Here is a 24,067-nt window from a genome sequence, read left to right on the forward strand (position 1 = left end):
CTGGGGTCAGTCTGCGGATTCAGAGCGGCTCTCCCGCTTTGGAGACGGCGTCTTGTGTTCAGCCTTCTCCTGGTCCCCTGGACTAACACCTTTTTAAAAATACCTAACACAGACCTGCACACACTGAGACTTCTGTCGAGAGGAAATGCCTTAGAAAAGCGTCTGTGTCCAGTTCATCTGGAGAATATTGAGTATTACAACCCCTCCTGGAGAATCACCAGTAAAGAGTCTGTGTGACGTTGTTTAACCCAGCGCTTCTCAAGCTGACCCTGTATCGGAATCCTACTCGAACAACAGAGCCGCGTGGACTGCCAGCTGGGAGTGCTCTCTGTCCTTCGGAGCCCCGCCACGGCCCCACTTGCAGCCGGGGCCCCTCTGGCCTGCGTCCCCATCCTGCGAGGCAGAGGCGCGGAGTCTCGCTAGAACCCATGGCAGATCTCAGGAGGGGCCTTCACGTCATTCCAGATGACAGACTAAGCCACCAGCCAAGGCTTCAGTGGTATTCAGCGTCGCCTTTGAGTGTCGCGTACAGTTTTGGTGAAAGCAAAACGTTTTCCCGAATCTCCCACGAAGAGAGCGGGTGTGAGGTACCGACGGCCCGAGACACCGGAGCACCGCCCTGCGCCCCCAGCCGAGCCCCCTGCCCGGTGGCCACCTGTGCCCCGAGCCCGCGTGGCCGGGCGTGGGAACAGAGCGCAGCGATGCATGCTCTCACAGCACGCCTGAGACACAGAATTCCTTCTCAGGGCCAGATGGGGAAATCACGATGCCTGTCTGAACACTGTCTGCAAGCTGCATTCTACTGTTTGTTTTCTTTCCACTTTCCTTCCCTGGATCTTCTCTGGGCCCCACGAGCAGCGTTCCGATCTCAGCTGGAGCAGGCCGGAGAGTCGGGAGAGTCAGGACCGCTCCGGGCGGCCCCGCTGCAGCTGGCCTTCTGACGGGCCGGCCGGGCCTCCTTGGGAACGGCTTCCGCACAGTCAGACGCCAGGCAGCGACGGGCAAGGAAAACAGCAGCACAGAGCCGGGCCTGAGGGCCCCTTCCCCGTCGCCGCCAGCTCCTTCTCCCAGGACTCTGCACGTCGCTCCGCACGCAGGAGGCCCGTTGCGTTGGGTGAGGGGCTCCATGTGCGGCCCCGGGCCTGGCCCCACTCCACCGCCCCGCCGGGTAGCAGTTAGCGCTGAGCCTCACCCAAGAGGGGGTGAGGGCCTGCCTCCCAGGGACGGAGGCAGGTGACACCCGTCAGCGCACGGGACGTGCCACAGCGGGCCACTCTGCATGTTTGCTGTTCGTGAGGAAACGGTGTTGATGGAAAGTGACGTTTGTTTACAGTGAATACTAGGGACAAGCAAAGCGTGAAACCAGTACGTTCGGCCAACTGATGCTAGTCTGGGCACTCTAAACAGTCGAGTCCCACCAACGCCTCACACTCATGTGACCAGGAGGAGCCGAGGGGCGTGCTCAGCGGAGAGGCTCACAGGGAGGGAGAGGACCGGCCCTGGCTCCGGCCCCGGGGGGCTGTGGCTGTGATGAGAAGGCCCCTCCTCTCCAGGAGCAACTCTCCTTTTGTCAGAGTTAGGACGCCTTTTGGCTGTGTCTGTCTCCCATGGAGCACAAATCCTCCAATGCTAACTGCTGAGAGGCACTTGGGGATCTAGTTAAAATGCAGATTTGGAATCAGTAGGTCTGGGCAGGGCCTGAGAGTCTGACAGGACCCCCGCGATGCCAGATGCAGAGGCTGCTGGCCCCTGGAGCCCACTCTGAGCAGCAGAGCCTGGGAGATCACAGAACATCAGGCCCAAGGTGAAGCCGACAGTCACCGCGTCCAAGCCCTTGCCCCTTCTGACAGAGATCTTACCCTCCCTGGTGGACTGGGCATTCTCTGCTCGAGGCCGAACCTGCTTTGGGTCCTTTCTGAACCTTACATCCTGCCTCGCACAGTGGCAGACAGTTGGTAAATAAATCCGCATTTTCATGAGTCGGTAAGGGAAAGCGAGTTTCTGGAAGCTGAGAGTTCGATTGTGTGTCTGTGTGTGTGTGTGCCATGCAGGGTGGCAGTGAGGGCAGACTGCTGTAAAATGAAAAAGCCTAGAGTTTCTGGGTTTTCCGTGAGAACTGTCTGCCGTCCAGTGAGCGCCTGCAGCCACTTCGGTTCCTTTTCTCCTCTTTCCTTCTGCCCTCACACCTCCAGGGATCGCTTAAATGCTAGTTGAATTGAGTAGACATTGGACCGAGTTTATTATCTGATAAATTGAGATAAAAGAAATTCTCTGAACACCCCGTTCCTGCCTTCAGTGACTTTGGATTGCTCTTGGGGAGACATAGGGTTCTGAACAGCTGGAGGCATCCCTACCTGTTTTTTTTCCAAGGTAGGAAAGAGATTGACCAAGAACTGATGGGGGTGTCTAAGGTAAAGGGCCAGGGTCCAGAACCCTTGTCTCTAAAGCGAGAGGAGAGCCAGGCTTTGATGGAAGTCTCCTGGGAGCCCAAGAAACATGTCGGTCACCTCTGAACTGATGGGGACTCGGTTCCACAGTTGGGTAGGAGTCAAGTTCTTCCAGCGACTTAATTTATGTAGTAGTTCCCTTACCTCAAAACTTTTAATGGCAATCTGTCAAAAACAGCCTTTGGGAATTGGAGAAAGTCCAGGAGCTCATCTTTTGGGAAACACTTCACGTGCTTTCCTGTAATCCTTTGCCTTTAAAACATTTGGCCCTTGGATCCCAAGAGAAGGCGAAGGTTTGTAAACCCAAGCCCAGCGTGTTTGTGGTGGACTTTGGGTGACTGTGCTTCTGGACTGTAGTGAGCGGGGCAGAAGCTCCGTTCCTGGAACCACCTTCCACGTCAGCCCCGTGGGGTCTTCTCTGTCGTTACTTTTAATTCACCTGCGTTTTCTTCCTTAACTACCAGACTTATATGTTTGTTTTGCTGCAAACATCGTGCAGGAGACTAATTATATTCATTAGAGGAGATAAGGAATAGGAAGGCAAATGTGTTGGCGTTTTCATTTTGAATACAATGCTGAAAGCTGGAATGTAAGTGAAAAAAAAAGACATCAAGAGGGCACAAAAGAATATGGAGGCAAATGAGCCTCCCGGATCGTCCCCACGCCCCTTCCACGTTGCTGAAGGAGACTGTGCACGCTTCAAGAAAATCATCCGTGTTCTTTTGTAATCTGAAAATGTATCATGCGTCCCTTGTGTCAGGATTGAGTTTTTAAATATCCTTTTAATTCAAAATCCACATTGCTTTAAATAAACCTCCAAGGTGCTTATTAGAGTGAATACTATAGAAAAAGTGAATACCCTTCATGCTACAGTGGAGGCAATTTCACGTCTTTTTTCCTAAAAATCAGTACATTTTTTGTTTATATTTTCTTATGGAAAAAAGTATGACATTTTACTGACACTGTCTTATACTCCAAAAGTTGTGAGGGATGAAATATATAAATTCCTATTTTTTTCAATGTGCGAAGTATTCATGCTCATAAACCCAAGCCATACGCATAATCCAGGTAGGAGCACTGGTCCCCATGTGTGTGTGTGTGTGTCTGTGAGTGTGTGTATGTGTATCTGTGTGAATGCGTGAGAGTGTGTGTCTGTGTGTGTCTGTGTGGGTGTGTGTATATGTATCTATGTGCCCGTTTGTGTATATATGTGTGTGGGTGTGTATCTGTGTGTCTGTGAGCGTCTGTGTGTATATATGTGTCTGCGCACGTGTGCATGCCTGTGTGTGCGTGTGTGGGAGTGTGTGTGCACATGTGCATTTGGAGGAGACTGTGTTCTCGGGGTTGTTGTCGGTGTTAGGTTTTGCTTCTCGCTTCCCCGTCACCTTTTTACTTATTAGGTAATAAGTAATGTGAAAAGGAAGCGCTTTTCTCTTGCACTCGAAGTGATGCATAAACCAAACAGGCCATTACTTGTCTTGACTAATTTTCTGTCATTAATCTTGTTAAATTTTGAGAAGAGAGTTGTAGGAATAGCCTGCAACCATGTGAAAACCACCGTGTGCTGCTGGGGTTGGGGGCAGTGTTTTGCCAATGGAAATATTTATCATAGTTTGCGGTATCATATCTATATTTTCAGTCAAAACAACAAGGGCAAACCTTATTATACGTTTAAGAAGAAACTCGTTTCTAAACGCCTCCTGGCTGAGATAGCAAGCGTTCTGTGTTCATGCAGATTCTTCCTCTAATTAGGGATTGTTTCTTGGGGCAGGGATGGGGCGGGGGGAGCTGGGGTGTGTGTGGTGTATGAGGCTCAGAGGACGCAGGGGGACTGCAGGGAGGTGGCATTGGGGGGCCCCAGGAGCGAGCCCGAGTCCCGTGGCCAGGTGTCAGGGCCCCAGGAGCGAGCCCGCGTCCCGTGGCCGGGTGTCAGGGCCCCAGGAGCGAGCCCGCGTCCCGTGGCCGGGTGTCAGGGCCCCAGGAGCGAGCCCACGTCCCGTGGCCAGGTTTCTGCTGTGAGCCCTCCTGTTGTACGTGCTGAGCCTTGACTGTGTCCAGTTGCTCTGCGGGAAAACCCCAGCCTTCCCGGCTGCCGCTTCTGATGACGTTTCTCCAGCTGTCCGTCAGGGCTCTGCATGAGCGGAATCGGGTGAAGGAGCATCCGGGGTCTGCCTTCTCTCTCTGGAAGGGCCCGCACGTTTGCTCACGTTTGGGGCCGCGCTGGCCCACGTCTCCTCTGAGCAGCCCTGCCCCAGAGCTCCAGCTCCCCACGGTGGCCTGCGGCTGCCCTCTCTTACATCCACACCGTTTAGCCAAGTCGAGTGAACTCTCTGACGCTGAGAGGTGGAAATAGCATCACTTGGCATCTTCCGTGGAGCTGGGAGAGAAGTGGGCGTGGGCTTGGGCCCATTGAGAACTTGGAGGAGACGCTCTGAGCGGACCCGAGCCTCCTTCCGAAGTGTCTGCGTGGAGACTGGACCCTGCTTACCAGCCTCCACTCACCACTGAGACGGAGTCTCCCCACTTGAGAAAGCTAAGCCCTCATTTTATGTTTATATGAACTTCTGAGATACTTAGGATTTTAACCCATTAAAAAAAATAAAATATAACAGCTAAAGCGACATGAGCTTCAGCTGAAGTGGCAGGCGTTTGAAGGAGCAGTGTGCGCAGGTCTCATGCTGCTGGCCTTGGAGGCTGGGGCAGCCCTCGCTAACTCTCACGGGCGGTGGATGCAGTTCTCTGGGCAGCAGGTCGGTTACGTTCTTTAACGAAGGATCCATCCGATCTCAGAGTGACTGCTGCCTCTGTAAGTTACCTGATGACACGGGGTTTGAGCTGAACACAGAGCAGGCGCCCCAGCCACATGCTCCCAGCACGTTTTCTTCTTCCTTTTTACTCTCAGAGCCAAACTCATCCAAGACAACCAAGGCCTTTGCCTGCCCTTGAGAGCGGAGGCCTTAATGCAGTGATGAGGAGAAGCCATTATTTATAGATCTGTGCAAACAGATGTGGGTATTGTGCAAGCTTATCCTATCATCCGTTCGTTCTGAAGTAACAGCCCCCTGTCCGAGATTGGAGTGATGTCAGCAGAGAGGTGGAGTCTCAGCGGGAGACGAGGCTGGGAGCTCCACGGCTGGGACCGGCCTGGCTGCCCCGGGCGCAGCGAGAGACGCAGGCTCCGCGCCCGCTCTGCCTCCCTCTCACCGCCCGTCCGCGGGGTCCCAGCTCAGAGACCCTCCCGGGGCCCCACCCTGCCCACTCCTGCCGGGTGCCCGCCTGGTCCTCTGACCCCGCTGCTCTCATGCTGCCCGGCGTGGCCACCAGGCTAGAGGCCCGCCCAAGTGCTTCCTCCTGTGAGGCTGGAGAAGCCCCAGCCACAGTCTCTGGGGGCGGACACAAGTGACGTGGGTGCATGGGAGCCGCGTGAAGACAGCGCAGGTGCCCGAGGCGCACGGCGAGGCCTCCTGGGGTCTGCGTGTCCCTCTGCTCTCAGCACGCGCTGAGGGGCCGTCCCTGGTCTCTCGCGTTTCCTCTCTTGAGCCACCTCCTTAGGCCTCGTCAGGCCACACGGGCCCTGTCCACGGAGTTAATCACCCCCATCAGAGGTCCTGCAGATGAAGCTGACAGGACAGCGCGAAGGGAGAGCTTCTCTGTTTAACAGTTTCTAGTAAGACTCTTGAGAGTCCCGTGGACGCAAGGAGATCCAACCAGTCTATCCCAAAAGAGATCAGTCCTGGGTGTTCACTGGAAGGGCTGATGTTGAAGCCGAAGCTCCAATACTCTGACCACCTGGTGTGAAGAACTGACTTATTTGAAAAGACTCTGATGCTGGGAAAGATTGAAGGCGGGAGGAGAAGGGGACGACAGAAGATGAGATGGCTGGATGGCATCACCGACTCATTGGACATGGGTTTGGGTGGACTTCGGCAGTTGGTGATGGACAGGGAAGCCTGGCGTGCTGCAGTTCACGGGGTCGCAGAGTCGGACACGACTGAGCAACTGAACTGAGAGATGCTGGTGATGAAGGATGCAGGGGAGATGCTGACACGGCCCCCCCCCACCGCCAGGATGCAGCGTCCCCGCCGGAGGATGCCTGCAATGGAGGGGGGGACGGAGGGAAGGAGGTGAAGCCGCTGTCTCTCCTCTCCCCTCCCCCAGTGGCCTCTGCTCCCTGCTTGCCCCTGGATGCCCCCATGCAGGCCGCAGACCATGCATCGGGGTGCCGCGCCCAGCCCGGTGTGGATGCCCCGGGGATGAGTCCCACGGCAGCCCTCTTCCGGAACCCGGGCACGAGGGTTAAAGTTTAGCCTGTGTGTTGTGGTTGGTTATTGGTTCACATGGCGTGGCAGCGGGAGCCGCAGAGTCAGTGGCAGTGACCTTGGCTAAGGGGCCTGGGAGCCCCCTTCGCGCCCCGAAGCTTCTCTGGCGCTGCCCTCCGGAGTCCCCCTTCCCCTGCCCACATCTGGGACGGACCCTCCTGCGGGCCTGGGGCTCTAGCTGCCACCTCTGTGTGCACAGACCACCGTCCCTGCCTCCTCTGCCTTCAGCTCCTTCCCCACAGCATCCTAGTTCTCCCACTGAAGAGGCCCCTCCTCCCGTGCCAGCTCGCAGAGGTGCAGGGCTCAGCTCTCCTCGCCCTGGCATCCCCGCCTGGCCCGCCCTCCGCTCCGTCCAGCCGCTCACTCTCCTCGCCCCCAGGACCCCATCCAGCCTGGGCCGTCTGGGGTGCGCCTCCGCCCTGCCCGCCGGACTCCTCTCTACCTGGGAGTCCGTCCGCTGCGCCACTGGCCTTCCCCTCCGCGTGACTCCATGCCGAGCTCTGACCTCTGGTCCGCGCTGTTCCCCTCATGGCTTCTCTCCTGGCCTGTTGCTCAGGACGAGGCTCCGTCCCTTGCACTCCGCATCCCGCCCTCCACCCCCAGTCTCTCAGAGCCGTGACGAACACATTGCAGCGTCAGGACGGACCCCGTGTGCGCTCCAGGGGCCACGGGCCTCTTCCGTGGGTTCCGCCGGCACCTGCTCGTCGTAGACCGACAGTTGCATTTCTCTGCACTTGCTCCGCTTCCTGTGCATCCGTCCCTCGCCTGCCCCGTCAGCCCTGACGGTGCCCGGCCCCAGGCTCTCCCCGGGCGTGTCGCCTGGAGCAGCCCCTCTGCCACCTTCTCACCTGATCCCGCCTGGACAGGTGGACGCTTGGCAGCCCCTATCTTCTGGCATCTTTTTAAAACCTTGTGGTTTGGTTTCCTGAGAATGGTGCGTCTGAAAACACGTCTGTTCCGTCCTCAGCGTGAATAAGGGGACTGATGTTCATTTCTTGGTTGGAAACAGCCTTCCTTCAGGACTTGGAAGGCACTGCTTGCAGGAGCCACCCTGCCCATCCCTGAGCCCACCCCTACCCCGTCCTGTGTTCTGAAACTCCATGCCGTGGGCCGCTAGTCCCACCTGGCGTCGGGGTGCTTGGTGGGGCCCTTTCTGTCTGTTCTGCTCTGATCCGTTTCCTTCATTTATTTGAAGACAATTAGTTCCTTCTCTCTCTTTCTGGAAATCCTATTATACTGACCTCTTGAGGCCATCTTCTGATTTTATCTTCCTTCTTCATATCTGTATCTTTTTACTCTCCTTTCTGAGAAATTACCTCAGTTTTGTCTTCAAAACCTTCTCTTGAATTTTCTGAATTTTTTCCAGTGACTACATCTTTTGTTTTCAGATTATCGCCTTTATTATACGGTGTCTTATCACTGTGGAGACCTCGGCGGCGGCGCCCGTGAACTGCTCTCATTTGCTGTGTTCTGTCTCCTCCGGTCACTGTCTGCCGTGATCTCTGTCTTCGTATGTGGTTTTCCTCGCGTGTATCTGCTCAGCCTGGGTGTTTGGCTCATATTTGAAAGTGGGGGCCTAAAAGCTGGTTGGGGTTTCTAAGACCTAGAGCTCAAGGGCTCCTGGTCGCTCTGGGGGCTCAGAAGGGCCATTTGCTTGGAGAATGGAGCCCAGAGGGCGTCCCTAGCCTCCCCTCCAGAAGGGGCCAGCCTGACTGAGCCTCCCCCCGGAAGGGGCCGGCCTGACCCCCACCCTACTCCTAGAAAGAGGTACCCTGACATCCGCAGCCCCCAGAAGGGGCCAGCCTGACCCCCACCCTACTCCTAGAAAGAGGTACCCTGACGTCCGCAGCCCCCAGAAGGGGCCAGCCTGACCGCCACCGCACTCCTGGAAAGAGGTACCCTGACCCCCACATGCCCTGGGGGCTGAGGGTGCCCAGCACTCAGGTACAGCCCACCTACCTGCTCTCCGCGTGGGGGCCCTGCCTCGGGGGCGCAGGGCCGTCCCTCCTGCCACCGTCACAGGGATGCTGACGCTGCCGCCCGGTGATGCAGGCCCCAGGGGCCTGGGCCCCAGCCTGCTTCTGGGGAAACCGAGCCCCTCCGTCCTGAGCACCCGGGGCTGCCCAGCTCCGACTGCCCACCACTGGCGAGCCTGTTTTCAGGGCCCCTCCCCCATCCTTCACACTCGTCTGTCTGCTCGGCGTGGGTCTTCTCTCCTCTCCTGCGGTCCGGCCCCTGTAGGCTGACCCGTGTCTGCAGGTGGGTCGAGGAGGAAGAAGAGGGTGCAGCTAGCCTCCCGTCCAGAGCCACTGCCTCTCCCAGGCGCCCGGGGCCTCTGCTGCCGACCTCCTGGCCCCGGCCCACCCGCTCCAGCAGCGCTTCCTGCAGTGACCCCTGTAGGCTCTGGGGGTCCCAAGCCCCTCCGCTTGCTCCTCAGAGGGGCTCCTGGGTGAGGAGGTGTGGCGCTTGGTTCTGTTCTCAGTGCTGTCTCGGGCTCTCAGCGCTCCTTAGGGGCCAGCAGCTGACGTCACAGTTCACGTCCGCGGGATCCCACGTGCTAAGCTCACAGCTGACGTCACAGGTGACGTCACAGTTCACGTGCGCAGGGTCCCGCGTGGTGAGCACGATCTCAGCGAGCAGGCTGTGCTCCTGCCGACCTGCGGGATCCTCACTCCCCGCAAGCCGCGCACAGGCCGCTCTGCGCGGAGTCACCCGTTACCTGTGAGGGCAAGTTCACCCTTGCCTCTCGCTGGTGAACACAAGCTCTTCATGTACTGTTGCAACCCAACGCTTCCTGGCCCTCAGCCGAAGCTTCTGCCTGGTGCAGACCAGAAAGTGGCTCTGCGGCTCCGTCCTGCTCTGAGCCCTTCGCTTGCTGACATCACAGAGGCGGCTGTGGCCACGATCGCCCCTGCAGGCCAGCCGGCAACATGGGGCAGAGGAGACCTCCGTGTGGGCAGCTCACCCTGCAGGCGCCCGAAATGCCCACTCCATTCTGCCAGGCAGGCCCTTCCCCAGCTGCTCCCACTTCGGCTGCTGTGACAAGTGCCGGTGTTGGCTCAGGACCGCAGCGCAGCCCAGCAAGCCCGTGATGTCGGGAAGGTCACCCTGAGCCAGCTATCGGCCTGCTGGTGTGGACGGAACCGAATGCCTGCCGTCAGCCCGCCAGTGTGGATGGAACCGGATGCCCTCCCGGGCTGAGGCTGAGGATGTGTCCCTGACCCGTCCACTGGACCCGGCGGACGACTGATCTGCAGGCCAGACCCCAGAGAGGCCTATGTTCTCTTGTTCTCCGAGGATGTTTCTACTGTTCTAAACAGTAGTTTAAAAAAAAGGAAAAGATGGTGTTGGGAAAGAGAAGGAGGAGGGATACACAACAGCCTGAGGTGGCGGCAGAGCCTGAGCCTGAGCTCTGTAGGCAGTCCTCCAGCCCCAGTCCAGACATGCGGGGAGCGCGTCGTGTGTGCCTGTGTTCCCACGTGAGCATGACCCGTCGCACGTTACATGCAGGTGAGCACGTGCTTCTGAACCCCCGGCTGCATGGAGAAGCGTCAGGAAGGCGTGTGAGCTGGCTTCTCTTTGAGAGTATGAAATGTGAGCAAAACTAGAACTAAAACGTGCTCTTGATGAACAGCTCTCCTGCCGTTGACTAGACGTGCTCCCTCAGAGAGGGCCCGCGGAGACAGCTGCCTTAGAGTTACGTAGGTGATCTTTGGGAGTCTTGACTTCACCAGCTGCCCTCCCTTGCTGTGGATGCTGGCCGAGGCTTGGTCTTCATCCACCTGAGATCACAGGGCTTCCCGTCTCACGGCACCTTTAGTGTGCATATCTAAAGCATGTCCAGGTGAGTGTTCCAAACGCTTAGCTCCGAGCCTGCCAAGTAGTATGGCAAGGGTAAGAAAATGAACCAAATAAGTAAATAGCCAAACACCCTTTCCTGTGTCAATTAATTGATAGAAAATTCACGGAAAATGCCACTTGTACACATATTACCATTCCACATGATCTGCTGTAACTCTCTGTGTGTTGTGGGATGTTTCTCATATTTGCCTTTAGTCTGTGGGCAAGCCCAGCATACTCACAAACTTATTATTTCTCCAGTGATGAAATATGATCCCTGTGCTGTCAAAAAGTGATTTAAACATGGAACCTCCAGATGGTCGATCAGAAATAAAGCTTGTGATGCTGGTTTATGTCTCTGATACCCAACCTTTGTCCAGAATACAACCACGATCAACATTTAATGTCCATCTTCAACAACACCTGTAAGGCACGTGGTCCAGTGGCCAGTGTGATATTCTGCTCTTCCCTTCAACCCCCCTGTGACTGGTCGAGGGCACAGGACTGTCCTGTAATAGGACTCTTCACCCGCTGATAGAGCAAGCTAGGTCTGAGATCAAATATTGGAGTCAAACATTACCCTGTAACATATTTTCCTTCTTTGCCAAAAAGTTTCATTTGTGAAAATAATTAAAACTATATAGTATGTTTTTGTTGTTTGAGTATTGGTTCGTGGAAACGCGGAGGTCAGCTCTAAGCCAGAGTCTTCGTTTCTGTAAAAGTGAGAATGTAAAGTCGAACTCCAAAGAGAAGCCAGTGTTGAAATGCGTGCACTTGCCTCCTGGGCTCGTGACAGTGGGGGCTGTGCTTGGGACCCTGAAGGGTGGGTGACTGTGGGTGTTTAATGGGGGAAAACTGGAGTCCAGAGAGCCTTGCGACTGAGTAAGAGGAGGAGAGGCTGGCAGGAAGTGGCCGAATCGTTATGCACTTTTTAGAGGTTTAGTCACCTGGGATTTGTCACTGGGGCCCATGGCTGCCTGGGTACAGCAAAGGGACCAGTGGGAACGATAATTAGAACATGAAGCTTGTTCCAAATCGGAATGCGTTAAAATTACAATAAATACATCTAAAACTCAAAAAAAAAAAAAAAAAGGGAGAGACAGAAAAGATTACTTCATAATAATTGACTTTAGCAAGAACAGTCTAAAGAAGCACAAAGTCTTTGAGATCCCTGAAAATTGCCGAATTCCTTATTCTGGCTAATCTCTTCATTTCTAAGGTCTCACTTCTGACTGCATCGTGATTTTCCTTAAAAAGGCAGGGGAAGCCCTGAGTTTTTAAATGGATCTGGGAAGGCCCTACGACCACGGGTTAGCGCTGGCCTGCGCTCCCGAGTTAACGCGCTTTCATGCTCCGCCGGCCAGGTGCTCCCAAGCAATAAGTGCTGATGACTAAGTCTTATCTCCTCTCCAGGTGGGAAGGGAAGAATGAAAACGAAGTGGGCAGATGTAGAGAAACCGGCAAAATTCACGTGACTGTGGACCTCAAGTACTACCGGCCCACTGAAGTGGTAAGACTCTCGGCACGCCACCTGCGCCTTCGCCAGCCCGCCTGGGAGAGCATCCCTGGACGCCGCGGCCAGGCTGCCCAGCCCCGCACTGGGCGGTCTGCAACCCTCAGCGCCTTACCCAAACCAGAGCCCTGGGAGGCGAATTTGGGGCGCTGCTCTTGGCCCAAGATGCACTGCTGTATAACGGAGAGCAGCAGTAGCTCGTACCCGGGGAATGGCTGGTTTCAGAGACGGAGACTCAGGTCAAAGGCAGACCTGTCGAGGCTAGGCCTGCTTGATGGCTGAGTCCTGGAACCTGCGGGATGTCCGCCTTCCCAGGGCCCCGTACCTGCAGAGTCTGGAGGCCCCAGTGCAAACGCGCCTGCACACGTTCACACACACGCTCATATACACACACGCACGCATTCATGTGCGCTCACGTACACACAGTCAGATGTACTGAGCCACATACACACGCACTCACATGCATACAGGCACTCACCCACGAGTCCTCACACCATAACATGCACACACACACACGTACACACAGTCACGTACACACACACACACACGAACCGGAGCCATGTGAGCCTGGACACTTTTTGAGCCTGAGCTCAAGTGTGCTCCTGGGTGTGAAGCCTTTTCTGGCCAGTGTACTGACCACCACTGAGCTTCCAACTGTTTGTCTTGAGTCTACGTTGTACGCTATACATACCATATATACATGCCATACCATGCACGTATAATACACGTGTACACACATGCCATACATGTATAACACACCTGTACATACACACCATGTGTGTATAACACATGTACATACATACACACATACCATATATGTATAGCATACATGTACACATACCATGCATGTATAACATACACACATGCCATACACGTATAACAACTTATTATACTCACTTCTTTACATGTTCTTTTGCAAACTGTAAACTCTTTGAGGAGGCCTCCTTTACTATCTCAGACGATAACAAACGGCATGATGAGTACCGGTTCAGGCGTGGATGGGTGGATGATGCATGGATTTCTAAATGCAGAGGTTCCTGTATGGAGAAATAACCTAGAGGCATCGGGGCATAGCATCCCCCTTACTCACTTTGTAAGAACTCCTGGCTTGGTGTTGTCACTTAAACGTGGGCCACCTTCACTCTGGGGACGAAACTCAGTGTTTTAAAGGGACGGACCTGGGGTGATAGAAAGCAGCGTCCTGAGAGAGGAGTTCAAATGTGGTGGTTCCAGAAAGAAACCAGTTCACAGTGTGTTCACCGTGAACGCTTTGCCCTGGAACCTGTCCGACCTGTGTTTTGAACCAAATCCCTGTCTGCCGTGCCACCTTTCTGAGGTCAGGAAAGCCCCACGAAGCAAGGGTGAAAGTGAGCGTGTCACCGGTAATCACCGTCAGACAGTCTTGTTTCAGACAAAGGAGAGGCGTCGTGTTTCTCGCGCCGTCCTCACGGCGGGATAATGAGGAGAGGAAGTGTGCAGGGCTGTCCGCCCGGGTGGGGCGGTCTCTGACGGGCGGCGAACAATGGCAGGCTGAGCCGGCCGAGTGGGCGTGCTGGCAGAGGATGTGCGGCCGGGAGGGGCCGGGGCAGTCCTGCTGGCGCAGCAGGAGGCCCTGCCCTGGAGCCCACACCCGCCGCCCACCCGGGCCCAGAGACGCCGCAGGCTGTCGTATTTCTGGACCCGAAATGGACAGCTTTGTGTCCCAGCTTGCGACGAGAGTTGTCATCTCAGAGTGGGAGTGGACGGGGCCAGCTCTCCACCTCTGTGACACCGTCACCCCAGGCCTTCTTTCTGAAGCCAGGAGGCCATTACCAGCAGCGTGTCTGTCATCCTCACCTGGGGACCCTGGGGGTTGGTGGGGACACGGCATGAGAGAGCCGAGGAGTCTGGGGCTCACCAGTCGGTTTTCGAAGCCCCCATGGGCTGTCTTTCCTGCCGAAGCTCCGCATCAGTCCGTCCTTTTGTTCCTGCGAATGCCCTGGCGGTACCTGCTCTGCAGGTCTGTCTGCACAGGGCATCTGGGCCTGAGGGCGCCGCCTGGCTCCGTAGGCTCCTCTCGCCCGTCTGTCCCCCCGGGCCCCCGTTACTGCTGGGGGAGCCTGTCCTCCCCGCCCCGCGCAGGGCTCCGTGGGGCGTGTGCAGCGAGGCTCAACTTCCACCTCATTCCTCAGCACAGCCGCTTTCCAGAACTGAGCGGGCTGACAGGCTGAGGCAGAACTGCCGCGGGCGCTGTGTTCCTCCAGGTGAAAGGGCACCAGACCCAGGGCCAGCGGCCTGAGCTCGCACTCGGGTCTGGGCCCTGAGCAGCAGCCGGCGGTGGGGGGTCACTGGGATGAGGCCTGAGAAGCCCTGGGCGTGGGGGCCGTGGAGCCCCCAGGGGCCGGCGACGGCCTGCCCTTGTCTGTGGTCAGGTCCATCTTCCGGGCCACAGGCTCCTCCCCCGCTCTCGGGGTCTAGAAAAGCTCCTTCCGCCACTTCTGCCCTGTGTCTTCAGCACCTCGCACGCCCCAGAGCCAACCGCAGAGCTAGATTGTCGTAGGCCCCAGTGCTTCCAGAGAGACTGCCGGGGGAAATGCCAGACAGAAAACTTGGGGGCAGGCTGCAAGGACATGGCAGGCCCCCGAACACCAGTGTCCAAAGCAAGACTAACGGGAGGTGCAGGTTTGTGTTGTTTTGTGAATAAGATTCAGACCAAGGAAGGCTGTTTACCCAGCAGAGCCCGGCACAAACCCCAGGGAGCCCACCAGCGGTTCTGTGTGGAGCAGAACTCCCGGCTGGGGACCTTTCCCCTGTTGATCTCACCACGGCAGGCTCCCTGGTCCTGCTCCCGCTCCACGTGGAAGTCCTGAAAGTGTGTGTCTGAGCTCAGGATGCTGGCATCCACTTAGAGCTGAGCGGAGTCCTGTTCTGGGTCTCTTGGTGGACACCTCTGGGCGTTCCCTGAACAATTTTTGTTGTTTGGCTCGGGTGGAGAACTTGCCTCCGGAAACTGGGCTTCACATTTCGCAGCGCTGGCAACCGCCGTGTGAAGACCAGGCCCCACTCCTCTGCCGGTCTCTCTGGAGGCATGCTACACCCCTGGTGACGGGCGTCCGTGCCCGGGAAGAAGCAGGGCTGGGCTGAAGGCCAGGTGGCCTGCGTTCAGAAACTGTCCATCACGGACGGGTGACCTGCGACTCCTCGGTGTGCCTGTCTGCCTGTCGTTAAAAACAGGGTTGGTAGTCGACCTTCTTTCCCAGAATTGCTGTGGCAGTGATCATCCGTCCCACAAACTGCTCGTGAGAGCAGCGGCGCACAGCACAGCACCCAGCGTCGGTGCTGTTACTGTTAGCGATTGATTCTTTCAGCAAACATCTGCCGAACCCTGTGTCAGACCCCAAGAATCGAGCATGGACGACACGCACACCCTGCCACCGTGGGGAGTGTAGGTGGGAAGAGCAGGTCAGTTACTCAAGCCAGCTGCCGTTCGGAAGACGGACTGACAGCGCTGGTGGATTGTACGTATTAACTGCTAACAAGTCAGTGACGTGATACAATCAAGGCTTCTAGCAAACGTTTTACTATGTACTTTGATTTCTTTATTCTTGTTTTATCTTGGTTTTTATCCTTTCTGACCCTGTCTCTGAAAATTCAATAGCAATTCAGGGATATGGAATTATCATGTAAATATGAGAAAATTAACATTGATTTATTACTTAATTTAAAATAATAACAAAGGCATTTTCTTTTTGTCTGAAAAATTTTAACTTGGGAAATTCACAAAGATTGGATTAAGAAGTATTCATCCCAACATGGCAATTGTTAATCACACCAAATGGTCAATTCACTTAAAGAAAGAAAAGCTAAGATTTTCTTTTTTTCAGTGAAACAAACCAAAAAGTGCCTTTTTTCCTGCAGAGCACATTAAGAAATGCCATGGGAGACACATTCATAGACAAGTGTGAAAGCACCTATGTTTCATGAAGACATACTGAGACTCCGCTGAAGGTGGAGCTGAATTTTCCTCCCTGTCCTGTCTGTCTCTAGCTGGGCTTTTCTCGATGTGGCATTTCCAGCATCCTCCACTGCGACTGGCTTTTGCTTTCTTTACCTAGATACATTATGTTTATTCCCGTTCTTTATAGATAGGAGGAAAAAAGTCCTGAGTTACAATCTAGATCTGGGAAAGCAGTAACTTCAAAGAAGGCAGAGCCAGTTAAAACAACACCTTCCTTCAGCAGAGACATGTGGCCTGTTTCTAATCAAATTACCACACGCTTGTCGAGTTGTCCCCTCTGCAAACTTTTCCTAATATTTTTCTGTAAATGATGTTAAGTTAAATGGCCCATAATTGCTTGTTCTATCTCATAGCCCTGTTTAGAATAATGCAGGGTAACACTTTCCAGACCTCAGGAATCTGATCTGTCATCAGAGGACTTGTATAAATACCAGTTAGACCTTCGCCCAGCACCACCCTGGGCCATGGCGGGGGTCCTGAAAAGGCTCCTCTTCCCCGTGGCTGTGCTCGCCGCCCCGGCAGGAAGCCGGGCCCTGCCTTCCCCGTGGCTCCGTCTTCCCCAGCCCCCCCCCCCCGGAGGCCCCCCGGGCTCAGTCCTGCTCATCTGACCACAGGGCCCTCATCCCCCGTCGCCACCCTCCTGCCCTTTGTGTGGCCAGGCGAACGAAGAGTGAGCCCCTGTCTGCCAGGCCCAGGAGAGGAGTGGCTGGGCTCCCGGCTCGGCGTCCCTGCAGGGCCCGCGTCCGCCCTCTCGTAGCCGCCGGGCAAAGTGGCGTGGATGCTGTAGGCAGTGCCTCGCTCCGGACGGAGCTTCCTCTTCGTAATTGCTCCCTGACCTTCTCACCGCTCCTGTTTATAAGGAGTTTATGTCTCGAAACCACTGTTGACGTACTTAAGCCTCCCTCCCAGGCTCCGCCCTCCCCGGCTCCTCCTGCTAAGCTTTGTGTCCCTCCTTAACCGCGCTGCCCCTCTGCCCCTCTCCTTCTGGGGACGGACCCGCGAGGGCTGTGCACCTCACTATCAGCACTCGAGTCTTAGCTGGACCACGGCCTGGCCTCCTCCGTGCAGGACCCCTGGGCAGGGGACACTCCTCCTAAAGCCTGAGCTCCTCCCTGGCTGCCCACCTCTCAAGAGTGTTTCTATCTAATGAAATAGTAGTTGTGTCCCGACCACAAAGTCCCCAACTTCCTCCTGTTGCTCCTTGAAGGGTTCATGATTAGACCCAGATCAGAATGGTGCCATTCAGCTTTGGGGGAAGAAGGTACAGATTTTACAGGAACCCCTATTGGTGCAACGAATAGTGCAACCTGCATTAGGAATGCTGGTCTGGTTTCCTAACGCATGACAGGTTTCCTGGGTAAGTCAGAAGTGCTCTGCCTCCGAACCCTGGTGGAAGAAGGCCTAAACTAAGGAACAGGCCAGCGCCCAGCTGCTGAGAGGCTCGGCAGCGTTTAGAATGCGTTATAGGACCCCTGAGTGCACTCACCCCAGCCACACCTTCAGCTTCTCAGGAGACGCACCAGCACATGGAGTAGGCCGTCTGTCTGACTGCGGCCTCAGAGGTTTAATCCTGAAGCGGCGTTCACTGAATTCCTGCCACAGATGCGAGTCCTTGCAGCCCATGAGAAACGTGCAGGCAGAAGAAGCAGGGTCCTCAGCCGTAGACGAGGGGACGATGTGGAAGCTGTGGGCCGGTCCAGGGCAGGCCAGTGAGGCGCTCACTGGACTGGGAGGTGGTGGCCGGACAGCGGCAGGTGCCAGGACATTGCAGACGGAGATCGCGGGGCCAGGGCAGGCGGGACGGTGCTGCAGGACAGGCGGCATGTGAGGGCACGCGGTGCAGGAGGGGGGCTGTCACCCCATCGGGATTCCCCGCTGACCCAGGCGCAGGAGGGGGGCTGTCACCCCATCGGGATCCCCGCTGACCCAGGCGCAGGAGGGGGGCTGTCACCCCATCAGGATCCCCGCTGACCCAGGCGCAGGAGGGGGGCTGTCACCCCATCGGGATTCCCCGCTGACCCAGGCGCAGGAGGGGGGCTGTCACCCCATCGGGATTCCCCGCTGACCCAGGCGCAGGAGGGGGGCTGTCACCCCATCGGGATCCCCGCGGACCCAGGCGCAGGATGGGGGCTGTCACCCCGTCGGGATTCCCCCCGGACCCAGGCACAGGAGGGCGGCTGTCACCCCGTCGGGATCCCCGCGGACCCAGGCGCAGGAGGGGGGCTGTCACCCCGTCGGGATTCCCCGCTGACCCAGGCGCAGGAGGGGGGCTGTCACCCCTTCGGGATTCCCGCGGACCCAGGCGCAGGATGGGGGCTGTCACCCCGTCGGGATCCTCACGGACCCAGGCTCAGGAGGGGGGCTGTCACCCCGTCGGGATTCCCCCGGACCCAGGCTCTCCATTCGCAGGCAGGTGCAGGACACTGAGCTCTGGCATGATTTCGGAGCCTCAAGCTGGCGCTGGGCCTGGGGGCCTGCTGTGGAGGGGGGTTTGGGGCCTGATGTGCATGAGGAGTGTTGAGGGGCATTTAGGGGAGGGCGTCGTGAGCAGGAGCTGGTCCCCCACAGGCAGGCATCTGTGGGTGCAGGAGGTCAGTCTTAGAAACCCAGCTGAGGAAGCTGGTTAAAAACCACACGTGAAGCGTTTGTGTCCAAGGCCCAGGAGGCCGGACTCTTCAGAGGGGTAAAGGGCTGACGCCAAAGAGCTGACGTGAGCTGGCAGGCGGTGCCCACCCCCAGTCCAGGCAGACTGAATTTCAGGGGTGAGCAGAGACCTACTTTCAAACTGATGTGCCTGCAAGGCAGGATGCAGAGCGTTTAGTTCCTGAGGATGAAAGGCTCGTCTAAGTATAAGGTGTTTTGCTCTGCGTGTTATCGCTTTTATTACTGTCATCATGGTTAATTATCACCGTCAGCATCGTCGTGTACGCCCGTGGAATCATTAGTTATCAGAGGCCATCTCAAAGGCTTCTTTGAGCCACTGATTCCTGAGGTTTCCTGTAGTGTGTGCCTGGTTCTGTTTCCCGATGGCTTCGGGCAGAAACGGTCACGCGCTCCTTCACGGCCGGCACTGCTTCTGGACCGATGGTCCTGGGGAAAGATGAGGAGTTGAGTTTCTCCTCTGATTCTGCTCTTCTCTGTGCCAGGCCCTGGGGCCCAGCACGTTCCAGGGCCACCCCCAGAACTGCAGCCTTGCCGGCGGGCTGGAGGTCAGCTGCCACGGGAGACGCTGGGCGGCCGTCCACCACCTTCCCGTCACCTGCCCCACCCGCTCCCACAGAAACTGGCCTCTGCGCAGTCCCCGAGCTGGACACCACTTCCCAGCCTGGAATCTGCATGGGTTCCTGTGCTGCTTCAGCAGATCTTACCCTGCACATGTTTGTTCCCTTGTGGTTCCAGGCTCAGAAGCCTGAATGAGTTTCGGGAACTAAGATCACGGTGTTGACAGAGCTGTGCTCCTGCCAGGGGCGTAAGGGTCTGGGTGTTCTACTGGAAGAAAGTACTGAGATGATCATGTTGAACTATTGCTGGGTCACAGCATTTTCTGTTGTTTGGAAAACACATTGTTAATCACTTTGAGGAGAAAAAAGAAATGGAAGACTCTAGTTAGCTGTCAGTTGAAAGTTTGATAACGCACCCCCTCGAAAACACCGCGAACACAGATGTGGGCCACCATGGGCAAGGTCAGCCTGCACGTGCGGTGTTTCTAAGGGACAGCAGGTGGGGCCAAGAGCAGTGGGGCGATTGTGGCTTTAAAAAGAGGCCCAGAGGGTGTCCCGGAGCAGGGACCACTTCCTCCCACGTGGAGATGCTGGCGCCCGGGGCCCTCACAGACCCCCGCAGCGAGTGCTCCGCCAGCGGGCAGCGCTCAGCCCTCCTCCCCTCACGCCTATGCCTCTTCTCCCTGCACTTAGATTCTCTGTAGTCCTGTTCCTGCTGTCATGAGCCTCAAAACCGTGTCACCCTTAAGCCCCGCTGAGTCCCTCTTCCTCTGAGACCACCAGCCTCCCCTCTGACAAATGTCCTCTGACCACTGGCCAGTCATTGCGGGATGGCCCCTTGCAGTGTTTTCCTTTCCATGACCAATTTTGATGAAAATTTCAGTCAAATGCATTGGACTGGGATTCGGGTAGACTCTCTAAAACAGGTTTCCAAAACACAGTTTTCATTAATGTCACGTTTCCCAGGTGAAGAGGAGTGGCCTGACTGAAGATGGCTCTCTTGCTAAAAATGTTAACTTGCAATGACAGAGGGAAGCAACCAGAATTCTAATGACTCACGGATTTGATGGACAGCAAGATCGAAAGAGACAACGTGGATTAGAGAGAACAGTCGTGATTTCCCAGGACGTCCTTGTGCCGGCGTCACCCACCGAGGCGGGAGAGGAGCCATTTTCATATGGCTGCTCATCACTGACATGGCGTGCTTGTCCGTGGCCGTGGAGCCAGCCCTCACTGCTTGGTGGACAGAGCGTGCATGTCCACGGGCGTGTGGTCTGTGTGTCCGTGGCCGTGGAGCCGGCCCTGGCTCCTCGGTGGACAGAGCGTGCGTGTCCATGGATGTGGCGTGCTTGTCCGTGGCCGTGGAGCCAGCCCTGCGACTGCTTGGTGGACAGAGCGTGCATGTCCACGGGCATGTGGTCTGTGTGTCCGTGGCCATGGAGCCGGCCCTGGCTCGTCCACGGACGTGTGGTCCTTGGGTCGGTGGATGTGACTCGCTCTCTTTGTGAATCAGCCCCTCCCTGCTGGCGAAGTGGTTGCTGCCACTTTGGCTTCGTGTCCGCCCCTGCTGCTCAGGGAGGCCTTGGGAAGAGACATGAGCAGACAGCCCAGGGTGGGCAGTGAGAGCCTGGCCCCGTCACCACGTGGGCCTGGCCGCCCCCCACTGACCCTGAGGGTGTAAGGATAGCTCCCACTGGAATCTGTCTGTGAGACCAGAGTGCTCATCCCATCGGGACAGCAGGGGCTGAGGCCGTGGTTCTAATTGTGGGTTTCTTTAATGTATTTATCAAAAGGCCGTCACTTTCATGTCTGGCTAAACATGAAGCAAAGCTGCTGCCTGTCCATCGAGAGTGTCCGCTGCGGTCAGCTTTCTTCCCATCCAGCCATCGCACATCCAAGCCTGGGTCCTAAGAAGCCTCACGTCCACAGCGTTGTTGCTCTGGAATAAACGCAGACCCTGGGCTTCGCGGGTGACTGAGTGTGAAGCACCCGCCTGCCAGTAGAGGAGGCGCAGGAGCCTTGGGTTTGAGCCCTGGGTGGGAGGACGCCCTGGAGGAGGAAACGGCAAACCACCCCAGTGTTCTTGCCTGCAGAACCCCGTGGACAGAGGAGCCTGGCGGGCCACAGTCCACGGGGTCGCCAAGAGTCCGGTACGACTCAGCGTCTGAGTGTGCACAGACCCCGTGGCGGTGGCTTTCGGCAGAAACACCTTTGGCAGCTGCTCAGGTGGGTGCCAGTGTTGCGGCGCAGTTGCCGCTGTCCTCAGTTGAGTAGTGATTAGGTGGCTCTGCCCCCGCCGCTGCTGAAACCCCAGCAGAGCCACCCGCTGCTCGCAGGGGACACTCTCCTTCCCTTGCCTGCGTTTCTCACGGCGCTGCTCTTTGTTTTTAGTCATGTAGCCTCTCCTCTGTCCCCCTCCCTCGTCTTCATAATTTTTCCAGCTGGACTTCGTTTTCGATCCCCTTATGCTCGGTGGCCTGTGTGACAGGCCCTGCACTGATGGTTATTTGAAACATGAGTTGCTGTCGGTCATTATTTCTGCTGCGTCGTCTGTCTGTGTGGCACTTTTGTGCCCTGTCCCTCAGGTGGACAGCAGGTCAGGCTGTGGGTTTGCAGGTACTGCTCACGTAAACCACCAGCAGAGGTTTAGTTTATTCACGGAAAGTAAACAGCACAGGGAAGCCCACGGGGGTCAGATCCGCAGGAGTTGAGAGAGAAGGCTGCTGGTGAAATGGCACCTCGGGCTCCATCGTTATCCTCCCCTGACTCAGCGCCCACTCCCCGCCCTAATTGAGGGATGATTGTCCTAAACTGCACAAAAGTACTGGGAGGTGAAATTAACGTGCGTGAAGTGTGTTACGATCTCACCATCAAAGATGCGGCGTTAGCGTAAATTGCCGCGATTACCCTCCCGGGAGCTCCTCAGACTGCCTCCGGAGCCCTTGCCTGTGCCTGTGCGCTCCCCCCCCCTCCCCCTCAGGGGTGCTGGTCTCAGTCCTGGGGTCCATTCCTGGGAGTCGGGGGAATCAGAGTAGCTCAGGGCCTGGAAGTCGGGAAGCGGCCTGGTCACAGCACAGGGCCTGGAAGTCGGGAAGCGGCCTGGTCACGGAGCAGGGCCTGGAAGTCGGGAAGAGGCCTGGTCACGGCACAGGGCCTGGAAGTCGGGAGCGGCCTGGTCATGGAACAGCCCCCAGAGTCCCTCTTTCTCCCTTTTCCTCTGACGGGCGCCCGGAAGCTCTTCCTCCCAGAAGCTGTGTTGCAAGTGACACTGGGGCCCAGCCCTGCCCACCCAAAGCCGTGGTCCCAGTGACGTGCCTGAAACACACATCAGAAACCCTGGGCTGCGCCTCCGCCCACGGGCAGAGCTGCTTCTCTGTGGAGCGGGCGCTTCCGAGTGGGCGGGGCAAAGACAGAGCCTAAGTGGCCGGCGGGCCCCCGTGAGGACCAGGTGAGGGCCCCCAGGAGGTTTGCGTGTCCCTGGGCACCTTCACCCCCGCCCAGGCCACCCTGAGGCCCGGAGGTCTCCGGGAGCGGACGCAGGTGGGCCCGTGAGGTCACCATCGGCTCCGCCCGAGTCTTGACGTCGAAACCCGCTGACTGGCTCCCCTTCCTCGTCACCAGAAGCATGGTTAGCAGAGAAGTGCTTCTGGTGGTGCGTGGGGATATACTTTTAATCCCCCCTCTTCCCAACCAATAATAATATTGAAATTTTGGGTAAATGACATTTGAGAGGTACTGAAACTTGAGAGTCACTTAACTGCTAAAATAGTACTCTCCTATCCACAAACTACCCGTTATTAGTGTTTCCGTGTCCAGCTGATGGCAAGAGACTTTGGAAAGTTGTCAGCCAGTAAGTTGTCAGAGATGCCAACTGCCTCTTGCCCTGAGATATGGCCGAGCAGTCTCCTCAAAGTTACGACTTCCTGGGCATTTGGAGACAGTGGACCGCAGAGTCTAGCCATACATGACACGCAGAATTGGTTCTCTTTGGATCAGAACGTATTTTGCTGCAAATAAAGTTACTTGTCATGCCCATCATTAGTAAGCAAACTAATTCACTTTAAGGAGCTTATGTAAGCTTATAGAAAGGAAGACACTCATTTATAAGTAAACTTATTAATTGCTTATAATTAATATTTACATGTAATTTTAAAATGAGAAGACTTCTGAGCCAGTGCCCTTGGGTTTGATGACATAATCTAAAAAAAATAGAATGTAGTAAATTGCACTATTTTTAGTTTTGTCATCACGAAGAACCTGTGAGAAAATGGCATATTGTTCATGTCTCCTAAATTTCAGCATTTCTCCTTAAATTGCACGGAACTGTCTTTAGGTTTGGAAATGGTCCTCTGTGGGGTGGGGGCCGATGCAGCCAGGGGCTGTTGCAGCTGGAGGCTTCATGCAAAGGAAATCTCATGAAGGTTTCTCCCTGAGGAAAGTGTCCTCTTCCTGCAGTTCTAGGCATTGCAGTTTCTGCCACAGTTGTTCAATACAAAGTTTTTTGAATTAAATGCTAGCTTGCCAAGGAGAGACTTTGAATAGATGGGCAAACCAGATAAACTGGCGATCCAGTTTTTGTGGAAGAGTACACATCCGAGGGCCTCCCTATGGAGAAGGATGCCGAAGTGTCTGGCTTGGGCGGGGGTTGGGGGGCAGACGTTTCCATCAGCAGAGGTCGGTGCTGAAGCTGCGTCGCTTGGACCAGGGGCCTGAGAGGCAGGCAGACGACA

The 24,067-nt window shown here is 56.2% G+C and overlaps 1 protein-coding gene across 5 annotated transcripts in view; it reads left to right on the top strand.

Annotated features, from left to right (window-relative positions):
- The window catches only part of GMDS (GDP-mannose 4,6-dehydratase), a 434,343-nt gene that overhangs the window by 373,804 nt on the left and 36,472 nt on the right, over positions 1 to 24,067 (top strand). For 4 of the 5 annotated variants that reach the window (XM_088831388.1, XM_055406579.2, XM_088831390.1 and 1 more), the window contains one exon: positions 12,020 to 12,116. The exons of the other annotated variant lie outside the window; for it this stretch is intronic. In XM_088831388.1, the coding sequence (XP_088687514.1) occupies positions 12,020 to 12,116 (97 nt within the window). The remainder of the gene's footprint in view (positions 1 to 12,019; positions 12,117 to 24,067) is intronic. 5 annotated transcript variants of the gene reach the window in all.

This window comes from Moschus berezovskii, chromosome 23 (genome assembly GCF_049115385.1).
Source record: "Moschus berezovskii isolate FMDL1 chromosome 23, NW_MosBer_1.0, whole genome shotgun sequence".
Lineage (NCBI taxonomy): Eukaryota > Metazoa > Chordata > Mammalia > Artiodactyla > Moschidae > Moschus > Moschus berezovskii.